At 42.9% G+C, this 12,754-nt stretch overlaps 1 protein-coding gene across 2 annotated transcripts in view; it reads right to left on the reverse strand.

The window, feature by feature from the left end:
- CRYBG1 (crystallin beta-gamma domain containing 1) overlaps positions 1–12,754 on the reverse strand; it is a 97,952-nt gene that overhangs the window by 37,621 nt on the left and 47,577 nt on the right. Inside the window, exons 1-2 of one of the 2 annotated variants that reach the window (XM_077176524.1) lie at positions 7,447–7,648; positions 4,783–6,266 (exon numbers count right to left, since the gene is read on the reverse strand). In XM_077176524.1, coding sequence (XP_077032639.1) covers positions 4,783–5,528 — 746 coding nt within the window. In that variant the 5' untranslated portion in view covers positions 5,529–6,266; positions 7,447–7,648. Of the gene's footprint in view, positions 1–4,782; positions 6,267–7,446; positions 7,649–12,754 lie in introns of those variants that run through there. The other variant, XM_077176523.1, reaches the window with a different exon arrangement.

Genomic DNA, 12,754 nt, shown 5'->3' on the forward strand with positions numbered 1-12,754 from the left:
TCTTCTTCAAATGATCCATCCCAAGTAAGAAATTAAACCCTTCTAATGCAAGATTCTCCATTGTACAAGTTTTATTTCTTGGGAATACCATGAGGAACAAACTTACTGAAATAACAGGAAGATTCAAAAATAGTTACCTACGAATCTATACAAAGAGCAACTGTTAAAAATCATAGAATCATAGACTATCAAGAGGCTGCAATGGATCTTAAAAGATCATCTAGCCTCTACTCTCCTGCCATGGGCAGGGACACCTCCCACTAGACCAGGTTGCTCAAAGCCTTTTCCAACCTGGCTTTGAACACTGCCAGAGTTGGGGCATCCTCAACCTCCCCAGGAAACCTTTTGTAGTGTCTTACCACCCTCACAGTAAAAAGTTTCTTCCTAATATCCAACACAAATTTCCTGTCTCTCAGTTTGTACCCAGTACTCCTTATCCCATCACTACAGTTCCTGGCAAAGAGTCCTTTTTCAGCCTCCCTGTAGACCCCCACCTTCAGATACTGGAAGGTTTTTATGAGGTCTCTGTGCAATCTTCTCTTCCCTGTGAAGCCCCAACTCTTTCAGCCTGTCTCCATAGGGAAGGTGCTCTGGTCCTCTTATCAACTTTGTGCCCTCCTCTGGATTTGCTCCAACAGTTCCATGTCCTTCTTGTCATCATGTCATTTCAGAGAAGACCTCCCAACACTGCTCCCTCTAACTACCAGCCTACTCAAGCTAGTTCACAACTTTATGAAGAAATATGAAAAATGTATGATCAATAAAAAAGGAAAGAGCAAACTTAAAATCCACTGGCCATACTTCAGATAGGTACTAATAAAACACACTTGGAAAATTTAAGGAAAAACAGAAAACCAAAATGTTCCTGAAAGAGAGAAGGTATGAAGGGAACTATCATAGAGCATAAAATTAAATATATTGAGGCACTACTTTTCATTTGAACTACAACTGTTTTTTCCTAAACTTTTAAAAGTTAAATTATTCTATGACTTTTCTCTTTGGAAAATGACTATGAGTTGCAAGGGACCTCTGAAGATCAGCTAGCCTAACTTCCTACTCAAAACAGGGACAGCTTCAAAGTTAGATCAAGTTCCTGAAAGCTTTGCCTGACCAAGTTTTGAATAACTTCAAGGGTCAAGATCTCACAACCTTCCTTGTGAAGCACTGCAGCAGGGCGGCCACTGTCACTGTGAATTATTTTTGCCTTATATCCCATTAAAACTTCACTGCTACAACTTGCAGCTGTGGCTGTTGCCCCTTCACAGCTCAGGGACAAATCTGGCTCTGCCTTCTCTATAGGTAGTGAGAGATGACAGAGGTCTATCTGCATCCTTCTCTTCTCTCAGCTGAAGAAACCAAGCTGCTTCAGCTTCTCCTCATACATGCTTTGCTCCAGAGCTGTCACCTTCTTTAATGGCTCACTGCTGGACTCATTCCAATTTGGGAACATCTCTCTTATACCAGAAGAGAGTTGGAAAGGGAGGAAGAGCTACAACTCAACAGAGTGACCCAGATGTAGACCCATGAGCACTAAGACTTGCTGGCTATGCTCCTGCCTATGGAGCACAGCACAGCCTTCACCTGGTACAGTGATGCACTACTGAAACGTGCTGAATTTCCTGCTCACCAGGATCCTTCATATCCTTTTCTGATCAGAAGAAAAATGTACTTATCCTTTTCTTTTACCTGTATTTTCAGGAGGTAACACTAATGGCCCAATTATCTTAACAAAGTCATTCCCATACCACCCTTTTATCAGCCTGTCACTTGCACTACTACATTTCAACATAACACATATCTTCCCCATAAAAATCTGTGTCTCTCTGTATGCCCTGACACAAGCAAGTTTAATGGCTAACAGTGATACTTATCAGCTACATCTAAAATCTCTTTTAAATGAAGAGCTCACCCCTCAGAGGTATAGTTTCAAGGTTTGCAAATTTATGCAGAAACAACCACTTCAACACTTTGTATTTTGTATTCTGCAGTACTTCTGCACAGCAGCAGCAGCCAAACAGCTGAAACCAGAGAGCATGAGAAAGCTCAGCCCTGCAGCTCCACTCACTACAGCTGGCCTCTTCTAATCTTTTCATTACACCTTTTTCCACACTACAACAATACAGGTTTTAAATACAGCCAAAAGATGCGCTTTCTTGCAAGAACTGAGTCACCAAGCTTGTTTAAAAGGAAATGCTGTTGTAGTATACTTTAAGTCTCCCATCTTGTATGGGGAAAAAAAACTTAACAGCACAAATGCTTTCTTACAAAGAGTCCAGTGTGGCTCATTCTTACTGATCTGCGACGCCAGGAACAAGCAGGCACAAGAGAAATACCAATGTCCTTCTCTGTGGTTACACCTTGCAGCTAAACTGTGGAAGCAAGCAGTTAAACCTCTCCCAACAGTCAAAAATGGAAGGTGAGTCACACATCAAGCTTGCAAGTGGTGCCAAAAAAACACTGATGCCAAAATATCAGATTGAGGTGAGCAAAGAAAAATGGCATGTGAAAAGAGAAGAATAATTCAACAAGTGGGCTTAAATGCAAAGGCAACTACAAAACCATGTCTGAACATAAAGTATGACAACTGAAGCCAAGTTTTCCGCTAAGCACATCAAAGTGACTGCTGCCTGAGGTTTTATTTGCCAATTAAGATTTACCATCAACCTCATTTTAGTCTCAAATCTGACAGGTTTCCCTTCCAAAAGCTAGAAGCAAAGTATCCTGTGACTTTCAAGTTATCCAGTACACAGACATAAATGGAGAAAAGAGAGAAAATGCTATCTTTATTTACAGGAAACCTGCATTTCTGGAGGTGATGGAGAAACTGACCTGTTTTGAAATTGATTCCAAAGAAACCTGATTCCCAGAATTGGCACAATATCATTAGTAAGAGATATCATGCACTTTTAAGGGAGAACTACTTGTATTATATAAAATCCGTCTTACAAGGGGCCAAGGAATCTCTAAGTAAATGGGTATTTTTCAACCAGAAAGGAATGAATGTGAATTATCTAAAAAAAACTTTTTGACCTTTGAAAATGGAAAATTTATCTGTTCACAGTGATAACTAGAGAATAAAAACACACCATCTTCTAGTAATGGCACCATCTTTCCCCTTCCCATTTTACAGCACCTTAATCCCGATCCAGGTTTATAGTTCATACATTCTAATGAATGACTCTAAATTATACCAGATCACCTGAGCATGTCACTCTGGCTAAAGAAATGGTGTGGTGCTGTGCTATGACAGCTATCAGACGCATCAGAAACCTTGCAGGCAACACAGCAGTCCCCACCCAGGGCTAAAGCTCCTATAGCAGCAGATAAGGCCAAGACACAGTGTCACACACCCCACAAAAAGGGATGAAATAGAACAGCTTGTTTATTGTTAAAATTTGGTCTTTCAGACAGGACACTCGTCTGTTACTTTATGAGTACAGTAAAAGATAATTCACTGTACAGCAAGGAGATACACAGAAAAAAATGAAATCCAGCTATGCAGCTGTTTATAACTTCTTCATCACTAAGTGACACAGAGAAAAAACAATCTGAAAGCTACCTTTCCTTTGAAGTTGTGAAGATACAAACTCAGGAGTTTAAGATTTGTGATCTATACTGCCAGATGGCAAGGCATCACCAGTACAAAAATGCCACAGTTTAACTTTCAGTACTAGGCTTTTTAAACTTAAGTTACAAATTAAGGACTCAGATGTAGAGTATTACAAATTGTGCAAAGGAAATTGCTCCTGTGCTCCTCAGATGTGGGAAGCATAATTGCAAACAGACGTGTCTCTTAAACCATCGTGTTGAACCTCCACATCCCTCTAACACAAGGACAATTATCAACACTCAGTGTACCTCGGGTGGGCCTACAGGATTCAGTGTGCCCCCACACCTACAGCTGAACATGTCAGAACGAGGAGTGCAACAGCACACAGCCCACAGCCGTGGCAACCAAACAACAGAAATGAATAATGCAAACAAATCATTCCCCGTGGATGAGAATGCAACAGTACCCAAGTAATCAATCACTGGTCTCAGACTAGTGATAACAGTGAACTTTATAAATACAGCCACTTCTTTATTACCCTAAGGAAAGCTCTGACCACTTGTTTGATAGAGACAGTTTCTTCAAGTGTAAAATCAAAAACTGAAAACTAATATATGCATCATTCTGCAAATACCTGATGTTATTCACATGCATCAAAATTTAAGTGATTCATCCTGCATATACTTAAGAAAGCAACCGCATGTACTCAAAACTTTGGAATGTGATCTATCATATCATTTGAACAATCAAGTTCTACATTGCATGCTACATTTCTTTATAAAATAATAGCAGAACTTAGGCTGTTTCATAGAAAACTTGAATACATTTCTAACTCAAACGATTTTCACATACAAAATCTTCAACCACATTCTGATTTGGTTACAGAGAGAATAATTAATCAAGGTCAATGATAGATGAATTAATCTGATCCACAACAATGATGACTGAGCAGTTTTTATATATGTTAAATTATTCCATATAGTGGATGTGACAAAGACATTCCCTATCAATTTAAAAAAAATTAAAAATTAATTATTTTTCTAATACATGTAGACTACAGTGCTTGTTAAGTGGTAGCTTTAATTATGGTAACTTATTTTTTAAGGGCAGTTCTTAACTGAAAACAATTTAAACAGATAACAGATACAGAGCTAGTGTTTCCATAGAATTCTGAACACAGATACAAGCAAAATTACAGCTACAAGGACAAGGTAACCTAGCTTGTTACTTACAGGCTAATCTTTGTCATGACTGTTCTGGAAGAATCCAAACTCTTCAGCTTCGAGGTGTCTAAATCAGAATTTGTCTGTCTCTCAGCTGACAGACACAGGTCTCCATTTTTAATCCCATCAGTATGCAAGAAAGCTCTTCCATCTGGACCATTACCATTCTTTATTGCCTTGGTATCACTTCTGCCTTCAGCAAACACCAAGTCTTCTGTCTTAGCAGCCAAAGAAGCTTTGGGAGACTCCAAACTGTCTTCCCCAAAAGCCACAGGTATAGCTCCCTTTTCCACTGAAGTTCTTTTTGTCACTGGGTTAGTCTCTGGAGATGCTAAAGGTTGCCTTTTTGAAGAGTAATCTTTCACCTGACCCTTCAAACCAGTAGGGGAGATGGGTACAGTATCCGACTGATTCTTTTTATATGATCTTCTCCTTGCAGAGCTTGTGTTTGAGATCTGCTGCTTGCCCTTGTCAGCTTCAGCTTTAGATGCCCCTTTGTGAGCAGATCCAACTTTTAGGTCCTGATTGCTACCTGAGAAAGAGGAATTTCTTTCAGGAGTCTGCTGAAGAGACCTCACTTTTCGTTCAGGGTTTATTATCTTGTCTGAAAACACCTCAGACTGGGCATCATCCTCAAAACCAGATTCTTCCCTTGCAGTATTCTCAGTCTGGTTTCTCTCTCCATTTGGAATGTCACTAGATGATTGAGACTTTCTCCGTTTTCCAGATCTTTTACTAGCAGATTTTTTATCCATTGTGTCCAAATCACTGCAATTTTCTTCCAATTTAAGAGTCACAGGTTCATTAAGGAGTTCCTCTGTTTTTCTTAGATAGATATCAACAGTTAACACTCTAGCAGAATATGCGTGCTCACTCGCTGCAGATTCCAACTCGTATGGCAAATCCTTTGGTTTTGCATGCCCGGGCTCCTCAGACACCCACGTGTTCACAAGCTGCTTGTGACTTAAGATACTCTTTTCTAAGTCTTCACTAGACAGATTTCTCAAGCTCTGTATGAAATCTGGAGTTGTGGAATTATTTATATCTGTGACGGATTCTTTCTCCAGCCCCAGCGTTTCCACATTCAGGCTGCTCTCACAGAAAGAGTTTTTAATGGTTTCGCTGCTGCCGCTCCAATCTGCTGACCACTCGCTGTCAGAAGAGACTCCCCTACTGCTCCATTCTGAAATCGTATCGTGATACAGCGGTCTTACCTCCCCACTGAAATTATATTCCTGTGCCTCAGGAAGGGCACTTACGTTTCTCACTTGGTTCTCTGCTTGAGGAGCTTCGTGTCCTTCTCGGAAGTGCCTACAGTACACTGCCTGCGCCCCGTGAGGAGAGCCTGACCTCTCACCCTTGTGACGTGAAGTGTGTTCTAGTGAACTTTTGACATTTTTCCTCTTCCCTGTACCAAACAAATTTCCAAGTCTTTCCAAAACAGGTTTCTTTTTATTTTCTTCTCTGGAAGAATCTGGAAGGTGTGAGGTGGACTACAAAAACAAACAAACATTTGGTTAATGTCAAAATTGTTTCTAGAATATATTTATTTTGTTCTAAGACTACCTCTAAATTAAAAGGACACAGTGAATGGAAACAAAACAGTTTACTGAACAATACTAGCTCTCAAAAAAAAGAACAACAAAAGTCTTGAAAAACAATTAGGACTCCACGATGCTTCTGTATGTTTTTTCCTGCATTTGTTTGCAAGTGTGCTCATCTTGCTTTATAATGGCAGCTTTATATATCCCAAATCTCAAAATTTTGCACAATTAGTTAACGTCACCCAAAATGTTACAGAAAAGCATCCTGGTGCCTGCAAGACTGGGGTCAAACTTCACAGTCAAAATTTTCCTTACAAAAACAAGAGTGGGGAATTTAACTTTCTCTCCATCCTGGCTTAGTTTTCACTTCACACTTGTGCCGGTAGAGAATAGTTTCAAAGGTGTAAGTTGTCTTACAATTCATACATTTCTCATTAATTGAGTTCAATAAATATTTGGGTTGTGTTATGGGCTAAAAATCTCAGAACTATAAAAGCCACTGCATCACTCAGTTAGCATTACTGGGTCAAACACTGCCCTGGATTACTCTTGGCGAAGTTCTGCCTTACAACTTCTAATTAACATGGTAAACAGGAAACACGCAACAGCATCGCCAAGAACACATGCATATTTGCATTTTAATACATTAGCCCTTTTTACATGCCGGTACGATGAATACTTGTTTTGAGACGTCTATTTCAAAACACCGCGAGTACTTTCTACCCCGGCGCACCAGACCTCTCGAGGAGAGCGGGTTCCCTCGGCAGCACGGACCCTGCTTCGGCAGTTTCCAACTTGTTTCTGCTGCAGACACCCAGCTCTCCTGCCACTGTCAGTGCCCGGCATGTCCCAGCGCTCAGGGCGGGCCGGAGTTGAAGCCCCCGCGCCCTCCGCGCAGCCCCAGGTACGGCTGCAGAGAACCAGCCCAGCACCACCTCGCCGCAGGAGCCACAGCCCCCGTTCCGCGCGTTACCAGGAGGGTAGAGCCGCCCGAGGCTGCCACTGTCCTCCCCCATTCCAAAACGGGATAAGCAGGAGGAAGGTGCCGTGGCGGGCTTTACCCGCCGCTGGCTGCACCGCATCCTCGCCTCTCCTCACCTCCCCAGCCCGCCGAGCGCCCGACACTCACCGCCCGGCTCGGCTCGGCGGCCCCGACGCGAAGCCGCCCCACACACGCCGCCGCTACCCGTAGCGCGGCTGCCCCGGCGCCGGCCGTCTGTGCGCTCCGCCCCGGCCCGCCCCCGCAGCCCGCCCCGAGCCACCGCCCCGCCGCGGGCAGCGGCTCTACCTGGCCGGGCCGCCCCTCCCGGCCGCGGAGGGAGGGGCGGCGGCAGGGCCGGACCGGCCCCCAGCGAGGGCCGCGGGGCAGTGGGAAGCGCGGGCGCCCCCGGCCACGGGTGAGGCCGTCGAGGGGGCGGCGGGGCGCGAGTGGGCGCCGTGCCCCGTAGGTGCCCCAGCAGCCCGCGCTGCGGCTGCCGCCGCCTTGTTATTGAGGGCAAAACGCCGCCCCGGGCAAAACCGACGCCCTTTGATGTTGAGGGAAAAGCACCGAGGGTTGGAGAAGGGCGGTTCGCGCCGCCGCCGCCCCGGCGAGCTGCAGTGCGGGCTGCCCGGCGTGAGCCGGCGCCCGGGCCGGGAGAGGGGCGGCGCAGGGCACGGGCACCGGCTCGTCCCCGCCCGGCACGATGGCTGCGGGGCAGCGGAGGGTGTAGAGCGGCCGTGACCCGGCCGCCCCCCCATGCCGGCCGCTCGGAGGTGCCGGGAGCAGGCGTGGCTTTCCCCCAGCCCCGGGAAGTGTGCGGGGGCCGGCCCCGCCCGGCCGCCAGGGCCCTTGTGGGACATGGGGGTTCAAAGCCCTGCGGGGAGCTGAACCCGCACCTTCCACCTCGCACCGGCGGGCGTGGCTGGTTGCCGTCTGTGCCGCCCGACTATGCCTGCCCTGCCTGGCCGCCCCGGGCACGCCGCCCCCGGCTGGGGACACGGCTGCCGGCGGCCAGGGCTGCCCCGCCTGCCCCCGGCCCCGTTCGGGCCGGCGTGAGAATGACTCCGCGGCCGAATGGTGCCGGCGCTCTCCCCGGGCGCTCAATTAGTATTTAATGTTTAATGAATGCTCAACAAGTCCTCTTCTAATTAACGCTTAATGACTTATATGAAGTGGAACAGCTTCAACAGGAAGGACCACGCAAGTCTCACTTCGGAGCGTCTGAGGGCCCAGCGCGGAGGCGGGGGAGACACCAGGTCAGCCCGCCTGCAGCTGGCCGGGGTGCCCGGCCTGCGGTGTGTCTGCCCCCTTGGCTATTGAAGAAAATTAGGACCTTTTTTATGGAGTCACTTCCTCCTCCAGCTGGAAAAGTGTTAAGTTAGTTATTTTTTCTTAATCAACAGCCTACGCAGTTTTGTCTCGGGAGAGCCACGTAGAACCTATTTAACATCAGTGAACGTGCAGCAGCAAGGCTTGCCCAATCAAATGAAAAATAACAAAAACCATGAAAAACATAGAGCCTAAATTGGGGAAAAGGTAGAGTTGACTTATATTGCAACCTAACAGAAATCCATGGAACCCTTGTCTTTGCCTACCTCTGTTGACCAATGTCACTCATTGAACTGATAAGCAGCTGTAGCACCGACCAAGACCTGTGTCCTCACACAGTGATCTTCCACCGCTGGCCTTCAAATAGGCAAGTCTATGGTCATTACCTTAAGCTCAAGTTTTTGTATTGTTTGGGGTTTAGGTTTTATTAGACAGTGAAATAATCTGCAAATGAGAGAGTTAATGCCTGTCTTTTTCCACTCCCTTTGAGGACTTCTTTCAACCAGTAGAACCAAAACAATTAAGTAAAGAGCAATATTAAGGGCTGCATTAAGTTCATACAGCTCAGATGGGTAAAGTGCTTTAGTGATAACAAAACCAACTATGTATTTCCCTATCAGATCATGAGTAATGCAGCCCAATTACTAATTTCTTATTCTATCTATGTATTGCCAGTACTAACTAATTACAGGGAAAGAATAAGATGACAATAATGAACATTGCCAGCTAAAATAAGCAAAAATACAAAAATTTCACACTTAATGCAAGGTAATAAGGAAAGATACTAATTTCTCCCATAATTCATAATAACTACAAGTATGAGGAGGATGACTATATTGTTCATGCTAAAAACTGTTGGAACACCAAAACAGGGGAAATTTAACTTTATTATGGTGTAAACCATCATATTAACAAGTGGATGGAAATAGCTGTCAGTCTTCTAAAGTAGTTGGGACTACATTATCAACCTGACCATCATTATTACACTTACTGTCAAGTTTTTAGTTTGCAAGATTACACCTAGAAAAATTAGTTATTTGAACTGGGGATCTGGATTTCTCTCTTCCCAGCCACTGATTTTCATAAAGTCCATGGGAACTTAATTATCATTGAGACGTCTCCCCCTTTCAAATGTAGTTTAAACTACAACCATAAGTTCAAAAGGTGTTGAATGGAAGTGAGGAGGGACAGCCAGCCGGTCCAGTCACATAAGCCTTGTTTCCTCAGGGAACAAGGCTAAAGATTTTTCCTTGATCTTGAAATAGCTGCCCTATGTAAACTGTTTTGAAGTAATTTCTTCATACAAAGTACCTTAATTATATACAGCTCTTTCAAAACACATAAAAGACCGGGTACTTGCCCTGAAGAGCTTGTATTTTAAGTCAGATAAATGTAGGTGAGCCAGTATTGTCAGTGCAAGAGGGCACAGAGACCGAGCATCCCAAGGGACTCTCGAGTGGGACCCAGCCTGCCAGAGCACAGCACAAGAATGCTTGACTTGAGAGCACTGCATGGAAGTGTTTGATTTCAGAAGGCAAGAAATACCCTTGCTCTGCAGATCAGGCTTCTTCAATGTGCTTATGCTCAAGCATGCCTATTCTTAAAACATTAACTGCTTGAGAAATACCTGATCAAAGGCGTTGGCAACTGAAAAATCTAGAGGACCTGCCTATCCATTCCTTGGACAGTGTGGAGGAAGCCATTTCAAGCACTCTGCATGAACCTTGAAAGCCGTGTTTAATCTGAAAGCAAAATGCTGCTGCCTTCTTAACCAAGAAATGTAAATTTTGTTTGTATTTATATTCATACCTGTTTATGCTCGCATTAAAATATTTCCTCTGTTTTCGGCTGGGTTTTTTTTCTCATTAGCTAATGTAAGTTGCCACAGCCAAACCCCTAATTTAACAGTGCAATTAAACATGTGCTTTGCTGGTCTCCAGTGAAAAGAGAGCATAAGCTACTATGATCTGTTGAATCAAAACTTCAGGATGTGTCTTGAGGGATCAGTTGGATGTTATTTTCTTAGATGAGTTCATCTGAGTCAGCTGAACATAAATGAACACACTTCTTAGAGCACACATTAGAGAAAAAAGGAGTATTTTTACTAGTCATTAGCAACTTTGTGGTAACTAATAGATGGTAATATCTACTGTGGACAGTTCTTTAATTTAAACATTTATTTTCCAGCATATGTTCATCTTCAGAGGGGAAAAAACCAACAAACCATGTAGTGAAGAATAAATTTAAGCTTTATCATTCATTAGAAGGTCATAAATGACTGGATTTCAGGTAACATGAAAACTTCTGAGACCCTTCTATCCTCAACAATTCTAATAATGTAGGATCCCTGGAAATTCATGCTGGAAAGCCAGTAATGTCAAGTATCTTTAAATCACACTATCACAATTCACCCAGCCATGAGAAACAGAAAGCCTGGAAGTTCTAGCAGTCACATGACATCCCAAAAAGTGCTTTAGCCAAAAACATTTAAATAAATAAACTATTACTCTTCAGGCTTTAGCATTCTGCAGAGACTGAGACTGAAATATATCACAGTAACAGTGCTGGGCTTTGTGAGGCTGAAAATTGCTCTGGAGTATTGCTGGCTCAACGTGCTGTGAAAATATTAGTAGAAAAACTGGAAGGAACAATGTACAAATCAAAGCTAAGAGAGAGAAAAGTCTGAGAAGCACAAGACCCACTCGAGTCCTACAGGGAAGAGTTTTCATACTGCTTTCCTACAGGTGAGTGCCACAGCTACTGGCAGAGAGAGAAGGAGTGAGTTGCAGATGGAAATAAAGGCTTGGTGCTTATTTTCTTCTTTTAAAAGCATGGGGGAAAAATGTACTTAACAAAACATTTGACCTGAGTCAATTCTTGTTGTGATTTACTGGAGGGAAAAAAGCAGTTATATTTTAAGTTAATCTAAATGATCTCTAAACTTAAGCAGTTTAACTGACCTTGGTGTCAATCAAATGGATTTGAATTACTACAATTCACCATACTCATTGTTCATTGTTTATGCTGACCCTTCTCAAAGACACAAAGAAGGGGTTACTATTAGGAAAATATGGCTTATGTTATTTTAACTCCCAAACTTCCTTCTGAATATGAAGAGTTTGGCATATACTCTCTAAACCTTTTTTTAGCATTTGTTTTAACTATACCATGTTCCAGGTTGACAGTGTCCTCTTCAGAGTTAGAGAAAAAAAACACACTTTAAATTTAACAGGTCCTCTCTAGCATGGAATTCACTCCCTGTCTTTTCCAGCTCTTTGCCTGCTATGCAGATAGAAGATATAAATAGCAATAATTGGATTTTAAACAATTTCAGTTTTACCTGAGCAATTTGTGCAGGGAATACATTTATTTAGATTCAGGAACTTACCTGAGTAAGCAAGGGGCTATAAATGCGAGACTTGAGCAGAGTGAAGTGAACCACATGTAAGTTTTCTTAATAGTCATATTTTGACACATACTGTATTTTCTAGTAAGTCAGGGTATTTTATTGAAACATTTAATATATTCAAGAGAACAGGACCTGTTTGCTTCCAATTTATTTTTTCACTGTAAAAGTAGATTTTTAGTTCAAATGTACATCGAAAATTGACTATTTTCCAACAGCATATAGATTAACGAGATTTATGAGCCTGCATGTTTAAGGGATTTTTTGTAAAAGAAATAATCAGCTCAAGAAGCATAGATGCATATATAAAAATTATTTTATACCATAATATTTCTTAGGTGTCAAACACCAAGATTTAGATATTGGATGTATTAGAAAAGAACAGCAAAACTGAAAGGAGCAAATCACATAAAATAAATGAATGGAAATCTTTCAAAAAAGCTCAGGAAAGACAAAGAAGCATTGATAAAATGAAACAGATCCTTACATGAGTATTTAGGAGAGAAGGGAGATAAATAAGAACGGGCATGTCAGAAAAGGCATGTCTGCTCCCATCTCCTCTTCCCCAGAGCTAGTTATTTCCATAAACTAAAATCTTTCCCCCCTCCCCTTCTGTCAAGAGGAGCATCTGTTGGTTAAAGAAACGCCCTATAAAACTAATGGAGATCAGTAGATTTTATGATTTAAAAAAAGTAATTGTGTACCAACATGAAGATTTCT

This window comes from Agelaius phoeniceus, chromosome 3 (assembly GCF_051311805.1).
Source record: "Agelaius phoeniceus isolate bAgePho1 chromosome 3, bAgePho1.hap1, whole genome shotgun sequence".
Taxonomy (NCBI): domain Eukaryota; kingdom Metazoa; phylum Chordata; class Aves; order Passeriformes; family Icteridae; genus Agelaius; species Agelaius phoeniceus.